This window comes from Silene latifolia, chromosome X (assembly GCF_048544455.1).
Source record: "Silene latifolia isolate original U9 population chromosome X, ASM4854445v1, whole genome shotgun sequence".
NCBI lineage: Eukaryota > Viridiplantae > Streptophyta > Magnoliopsida > Caryophyllales > Caryophyllaceae > Silene > Silene latifolia.
In genome coordinates this window covers 326444901-326453487 of record NC_133537.1, presented here as the reverse complement: position 1 = coordinate 326453487, position 8587 = coordinate 326444901, and the positions used below count along the sequence as shown (strand labels likewise).

Here is an 8587-nt window from a genome sequence, read left to right as displayed (position 1 = left end):
GATGCCCCCTACCTTTTACGTGAGATCGTTAAAACTTAGGAACTTTGTTATCAACAGCTAAATATTTACAAATTTTAAAACTAATAATTGAAGGTGATAATCAACTTTATTCGTAGTACTTGAAAAATTCTGGAACAAATTTCAAATATTATTAAGGATGTGAAGTAAGACCTTCATTTATTTGAGAAAATGATTGGTTAAACATCGCTTCCGTAAGGCTAACAAAGTCGCTGACTTTATCGCCTCTGTGGCTCTGTTGGACACTCTCGTCCAATTCTTTTGAAGTGGTTTGAAAGTCGATGATTTCAACTTATTTCGTTCTTCCAAAAGGATGAAATAGGTTAATCCTACCTAGAGGTGATAATGAGACAAGACAACTCATGAGCAATTCGAGCTTGGCTCGGTCAAAGTTAGGCTCGTGCGAGCTCGGCTCGGGCTAGGACTCGGGACTTGAGAGCTTAATGAGTTAGACGAACTAACGTTGACTCTACTCGAACGGCCCGTGAACGGCTCGAACTTGTATGATTAGATAAGATATTATTCTTATTTTATGAAAATATTGTATATCATGATTATACTAGTTTGGATGCCCGTGCGTTGCAACGGGGTAATTAACTTAGTTAAAAAAAATTGGTTATAAGGTCTTAATATTTACATCTTATGTCTAATCATTTATTTAGATATGATCAAAAGTCAAAACATCTTATTTAAGAGACGCAAAAAATGTTAGGTTGATACCTAAGTTCCAAGCATGCCTCATATTTATAATCATAAGACCACTACATCTTATGTTAATCTTTCGATGTGGGACAATTCTATTATTTTTATATAATCCTACATTTTTTTTCAATGTGAGACATATAACATACTAAAAAGTACACAATTTTATATATGTACAAATTATATGAAATCTATACGCTAATGATATCATTTTTACCACGAATCAAATTATTTTATTTTCATAATTTTCTTAGTGATATTTTTTTGTCAAATGAAATGTAAAATTTTTTATATAAAAATTAGAAACATCACTTGAATATAATATAGGAAATAAATTTTATAATAATTAAAATATTCTCCACTTTATTTTTTACATCAAAAAATATTATTTATAATACTTTCCTAAATTAATTTTTAAGATCACCTCACGTTATGATAATTTTCTGATGTGGGACAATTCAACTATTTATATGTAGTATATTTACCACACCTACATTATTTTTCAATGTGGGATAAATAACACACGAAAAAGTACACCATCTTTTTTGCACCTATTTCGATATCCAACCCGATTTAATAATGAGAAAATATTATATTATCTATTTATATTCGTACGTTTTTTTCCATTTTTTGTCATAATTAAAATATGTACAAATGATATAATTTAAATTACATTTTTTTTTTCTAACACGACTTTTAAGATGTAATTGAGGGAGCAATAGAATGTATAAACAAATGCAAAATATTTCCTTTTTCTGGTGCGATTTTGATTAATGGTTAAAAATTATGATGTATTTTAGTTGCTCAAATGTAATGAGGCATAATAATTACCTATATTTGAAAGTTAAAAAGATTTAATTCTACTATTTATCAAAGTAAAAAAGCTCATTATTGATTTTTTGTGGATTTAAGATCTTTTTATGCAACACTTGATTGTATTATAATTCATAAATTTTCTATTTTAATGCAGAGATTATCATTATATGACACAAACAAATTTATGTATATTTAGCACCCATTTTATTTTTTAATTATGACTTTGTCTTAAATAAAGTTATTATACTATCGATTGTCTTAAAATAAACATTATAATATCACTAATATAGTAATATATAATCGCTTTTATAAATATCTACGTGATTAATATTTGTATGGTATTGTTGTAACTAAGGTTTGTCGTTAATACAAACTCTTATAAGAACTCTCTAAGATAATTTTTAAACGATTAAAAAGATTTTGGGTTGATACCCCTAAGTTATGACTCATATTTATAATCATGTGATACCTCACCTCATGATAATCTTCTAATGTGGGACAATTCAACTATTTATATGTAGTATATTTACCACATCTACATTATTTTTCAATGTGGGACAAACAATATACTTAGAAATACACCATCTTTTTCACACCTAATTCGACATCTAACCCAGTTTAATAATAATAAGCAAATACTATAGGAGTACTATTTAATAATATTCGTATAGTACATTTTTTTTAACTTCTTATCGTAATTAAAATATATGCAAATAATATGATACTATATTCTAATGCTAGCATTTATTTACCGCGAATCTAATTATATAATTTTTCAAAAAAAAAATTATGTTACTTTTTTTATAAATGAGATGTATAAGTTTTTATATAAAAATTATAAACACCACTTGGACATAATATAAAAAATATATATATCATATCGTGGAATTAATGATATACTCTTAAGAGCTCTCCAAGACAATGCTTAAGAGACTCAGAAGGTTTTGGGTTGGTATTTAGGTTCTAAGGATGCCTTCTATTTATAATCATATGATCACCCACCTTATACTAAACTTTCGATGTGGGACAATTTTATTATTTATACGTAATATATTCACCACACCAACATATTTTTCAATGTGGGACAAATAACATACTCAGAAATACACCATCTTTTTCGCACATAATTCGACATCTAACCCAGGTTAATAATAATGAGCAAATACTATATTCCCTCGACTCAAGACCAAATACAACATTCCTTTTTTTACACTATTCATGAACGAATAGAATCTTTACGATTTCTTGCAATATGTAAGACAAAATATGGTCATGTGGGATCCTATTTGATTCTTTGTGTCTTGGCAAGTGTGTAAATGAAAATGTTGTATTTGGTCTTGAATGGAGAGAGTACTATTTATTAATATTCGCACGTTTTTTTTTATAATACTTTTTTGGCAAATGAGATGTATAAGTTTTTATATAAAGATTATAACCATCACTTGAATATAATACATAATATAGAAAAAATATATATATATATCATACTGTGAAGATAATGATATAAACTCTTAAGAGATCTCCAAAACAATACTTAAGAGATTCAAAAGGTTTTTTAGTTGGTATATAGGTTCCAATGATGACTCCTATTTATAATCATAAGACCACCCACCTTATGTTAATCTTTTGATGTGGGACAATTATATAATTTATACGTATTATAATCACCACACTAACATTGTTTTTCAATGTGGGACATATAACATATTAACAGAAGTACACCATCTTTAATACTCGTATATGCAAATCATATGAAATCTATACTCTAATGAAAGCATTTTTTACCACGAATCTAATTATATTATTTTCATAATTTTTATAACAACATTTTTTTGCCAGATGAAATGTCAAAGTTTTTATATAAAAATTAGAAACTTCTCATGAATATAAAATAGGAAATATAGATATTATAATAATTAAAAGATTCTCTACTTTATTTTTTATGTGGAAAATATTATTTATGAAACTTTCCTAAATTAATTTTTGATGATGTGGACGCTCTAGAATCGCTCGAAAAAACTCTCTTTTATATATATATATAGATTTTTGTATCAACATATATCAAATGGCTTCATTGAATCGTCTAATTTTTAGGGTGTTGATTTTCGCAGTAGACGTTTTATTCATTTCAGTACATTTTTGACCATTTTACTCCTCTTATTTCTCAAATTTACTATGTACTACATTGAAAAAAAAAAAGAAACCCAAAACAAACACACCAACACCACTATTGACCAGCCTCACCACTGTTGACCACATCCCACTGCCCCTTCCTCTTACCGCAACCGTGCTTTCACCTTCTCATCGATGGTTGCTGCCGATGACAGCGACTGACGACGACCGCACGCCTGCCCCGACAACATTTTTCCCCTAAATTATCCACACCCTGCGCCTTTCACTCTCCTCGTCCCACCACCTGAAACCTTGCTCTTACATCTCCGGCGACACCTCACCATCCTATTTTGCTCACCGGCGACATACTTTCTGTCGACCATGTCATCATCCCACCAGAGCAACCACCACCACATATGAACAATAATTTAACTTTTAATTAAGGTAAACCCTAATTAAATAAAAGTCTAACAAATGAAAGAAAACTATTAATTTAATTCATAGTTATGAAATTATCGAATTAAAGACTCGTTATACTTACAAATTATCATCCATAATCGAAAAACTTTGTTAAAATTGACTGATTTTAGGGTTAGTAAGTGAGAGAATTGGTAAGGGAGATAAGTGTGTTAGTTTTTAGGTGAGGGTATTCAAATGGAAAAAAGTGGATAAAATGTACTGAATTGAGTAAAAACGTACTGCGAAAAATTATGTATTTTTATATATAATATTCGAATCCTATTATTGAAAATATCGAAAGAAAAAAAAAGTAAAAAATTTAATAATTTTATATAAGGTCGAGTTGAGCTCGAGTTCGCTAGAGCTCGGATTTAAACTCGCGAGCTTGATAATGAACATAGTTTTTCAACCCTAATGGGGTTTTTCTGGTCAGATTCCTACGAAAGAATGCCAAAGTTTGGTCCTTCAACAAGGTTTCCCAATGTTTGACAACAAACCTGTTGTTGTTAAGCCTTGGACTGAGGATTGTAGTTTGATGAAGGAGAGGGTCAAAGTTGTTCCTATTTGGCTCCGTCTTTGTGGTTTACCTTTAAAATTTTGGAGTAAGGCCTATCTTGAGAAACTAGCTGGTCTCTTGGGTAAATTTATCAGAAGGGATGCAGCAACAGAAGATAAGACCCGTCTAGGTTTTGCTAGATTGTTGGTAGAGGTTGAGATAGGTCAGGACTTTCCTGATAAACTCCATTTTAAAGATGAAAAAGGTGCTGATGTTAGCATCCTTGTGGAATATGAATGGAAGCCCACTGTGTGTGGAGGGTGTAAGGGTATTGGTCACACCAAAGAAATGTGCAAAAAGAAGGTTGTGCCCACTGTGCCTGCTCCAGGTCCAAAAGTCAATCCTCCTGGTCCTAAACCCCCCCTTAAGGTTTGGCGTCCAGTGCAGAAAACTAGACCTGTGGCTGCCCCTGTCTCTCCAACTGCACCCTTTGGAGGGGTCACTTATCATGACTCTTCACGGATTCCATCTCCTGTGCCAGTTATTCAACAACTTACTAGACAAGAGCATAATGATTCAAGTAAGGAAATTTCACCCACCAAATCATATGCTGAAACTTTGAGTCCAACTAAAACTACACAACTGAATGGGAGATTGGAGGTGTCACATGTGATAACTGGTAATGGATAGTATTGGTAGTTGGAATGTTAGGGGAATAAATGGGATCAATAAGCAGTTAGATGTTAAGAAATTTTTGCATCAGAATAATATTGGTCTCTATGGTTTAGTTGAAACTAAGGTTAAGTTGCAAGATTTTACTAGTATTCTTCATAATTTAGGATCTCATTGGGAAGGGATTAATAATAACTCCTATCATCATGGAGGAAAAGTTTAGATTATCTGGGTTCCTCAGTTGTTTAATGTTACTACTCTTCTTATGAATGCTCAAATTATTACTGTTTTGGTTATTGAGAGAGCTACTGGAGATGAGTTCCTTTTTTCTGTTGTCTATGGCTTCAATGAGGATAGTGAGAGAGCTGATCTTTGGGCTCACCTAAGATTCATCAAGGATAACTATCATAAGCCTTGGGGGGTCTGTGGTGACTTTAATAATGTACTTCACTATAATGAAAGAATTGGGAGAGAGGTTACTTGGAATGAGATTGCTGAGTTCAGAGCTTGTGTTCAGCATTGTGGACTCACTGATATTAAGGCCCAAGGAGCCTTTTACACCTGGAATAACAAGCATGAACCTCAGACTAGGGCTTTCTCTAGGATTGATAGATTCCTTATCAACTCTGAATGGATGGATTTATATCCTAATGCTTATGCTCATTTCTTACCTGAAGGCCTGTTTGACCATAATCCTTGTGTCTGTTTCAGAAGGCAAGTGGGGGTTAGACCTAAAGGGCAGTTTAGATATTATAACATGTGGAGTTTAGGTGATGGCTTTCAAACTGTTGTCCAGCAAGCTTGGAGTAGGCCTGTTAGGGGCACTCTTATGTTTCAGCTAGTTCATAAACTAAGGAACCTGAAGCATAATCTGAGGGAGTTTAATAAGAGTAATTTTTCTGATATTGATAAAGTTGTGGGTGTCTCCAAGGCTCTGATGGAAAGCCTGCAAATTCAACTGCAGTCTAATCCCACTGATGAAAGCATTAGTATAGCTGAAAAAAATGCTGCTGATTCTTACAGACATTTATTCCAAGTTTAGCATAGTTTCCTGAGTCAGAGGGCAAAAGTAGACTGGTTATGTAATGGGGATGATAATACAAGGTTTTTCCATAATCATATCAGGTCTAGGCAGATACACAATAGTGTCATGACCATTAAAGGGGAGAATGGTATTACTTACAAGGATCCTAAGGATATTGAAGCTGCCTTCTTATCTTATTACAAAGGGCTTTTGGGTACTTGCCATTCCACTGCTGAGGTTCATGTGTCTACTGTTAGACTTGGGAGGCTGGTGACTCAAGCTCATAGTGACATTCTGCTAGCACCAGTGATTGATGAGGAGATCAAGGGCTGCTTGTTTTCCATTCCAGGGAATAAGTCCCCTGGTCCTGATGGGTATACGAGTCATTTTTATAAGGATGCCTGGGACATAGTTGGCAATGATGTTCTGGGTGCTGTGAAGGACTTCTTTCTCACTGGTAAATTTCTCAAACAAGTAAATACCACTACTCTCACCCTTATTCCTAAAATTGATAACTCTGCTAGTGTCTTAGACTTTAGGCCAATTGCTTGTTGTAACACCTTATACAAGTGTTTGGCTAAAGTGCTTTGCAAGAGACTGAGCCAGGTGTTATCTGATGTTGTGAGTGATAGCCAGGGAGGGTTTGTGAAAGGTAGAAATATTGTTGAGACTATTCTTATTTGTCAAGATCTAGTTAGGCTGTACAATAGGAAAGGCTGCCTCCCCAAGGTGTTTGGTTAAAATTGACCTCAGGAAAGCTTATGACTCAGTTGAATGGAACTTTTTGGAACAAATGCTCTATGCTCTTAAGTTTCCTCAGAAATTTATTGATCTTATCATGGTGTGTGTAAGCACTCCTTCCTATTCTTTATCAATCAATGGAGGCTCTTTTGGTTTCTTTCAAGGCAAAAGGGGTCTCAGGCAAGGTGATCCACTATCACCTCTTCTTTTTACCCTTTGCATGGAATACCTCTCTCGTATTCTTCAGGTTGCTGCCCTCCAAGATACCTTCAAATTTCATCCTATGTGCAGTCATATGAAGCTTAATCACTTGATGTTTGCTGATGATCTTCTAATGTTTTGTAAAGGGAATGAGAGTTCTATTATCTGTATTCTGAGATGCTTTGCTACCTTTTCTGCTGCTTCTGGGCTTCACATGAACAAATCCAAATCTGAAATTTACTTTAATGGGGCTACTTCCAGCACTGTCTCTAATATCTTGCAGATTTCTGGTTTCAAGAGGGGACAGTTGCCTTTCAAATATCTTGGCATTCCCATATCTTCCAAGAAGTTAACCAAGAATGAGGGGATGAAATTACTGGATAAGTTGGTTGCTAGAATCAGAGGTTGGGGGACAAGACATTTGTCTTATGCTGGGCGTCTTACTTTGGTTTCCTATGTCTTGTCTAGTCTTCACACTTATTGGGCAAATATCTTTTTGATTCCTAATGGGATTCTGAATAGAGTGAATGCTATTTGTAGGAACTTTTTATGGGCTGGTAAGGCTGAATATGGGAAGGCTCTTGCTATTTCTTGGGATACATGCTGTGCTCCTAAGTTAGAAGGAGGTTTAGGACTCAAGGTGGCTAAGGATTGGAATAGGGCAATTTTGGGTAAGTATGCTTGGTGGTTAGCTTCTAAAAAAGATCATTTATGGGTTAGGTGGGTTAATCATGTTTATATGAAAGGAAATGAGTGGACTGATTATTCACCTTCTTCTGACTGTAGTTGGTCATGGAGGAAAATTTCTCAAAATATGATTCTCTTCTCCCAAGCATACACCAACAATAAATGGCTGAACTTGAATCTGGACTACACTGTGAAGTCTGGTTATGAATGGTTAAGGTAGAGCAAACCAAAGGTTCCTTGGTTTCATTTGTGCTGGAACAGGTTAAATGTTCCCAAGTCTGCATTCATATTCTGGGCTGCACAACATCTGAGGTTATTGACTAAAGACAGACTGAACCGAATGGGTACTGTGGTGGACCTTACTTGTGATATCTACAGGGCTCAGAGTGAGGACCATCAGCACCTTTTTTATGACTGTGCATATAGTGTTGAATGTTGTAGGCTTCTTCACCAGCGTCTGAATGTCAATTTTCATATGGGAGATCTGGTGAGGTGGTATTCATCTGAAAGGTGCCCTAAAATTCTCAGGAAAGTCAGTGGGGCATGTCATGTGTACTTGGTTTATTTCATTTGGAGGGTGCGAAATGAAGCTCGGCTGAAACAATTTGTGAGGAGACCTGAGCATGTTATTCAGCTTATCATCACTGATGTTAAGGCTA

The 8587-nt window shown here is 34.3% G+C and overlaps 1 protein-coding gene across 1 annotated transcript; it reads left to right on the top strand.

The window, feature by feature from the left end:
* Positions 1 to 5540: 5540 nt before the first annotated feature.
* On the top strand, positions 5541 to 6317 carry LOC141620772 (uncharacterized). Its single transcript, XM_074437557.1, has one exon. The coding sequence runs from the start codon at positions 5541 to 5543 to the stop codon at positions 6315 to 6317; it is 777 nt and encodes a 258-aa protein (XP_074293658.1).
* The last annotated feature ends 2270 nt before the right edge of the window (positions 6318 to 8587 follow it).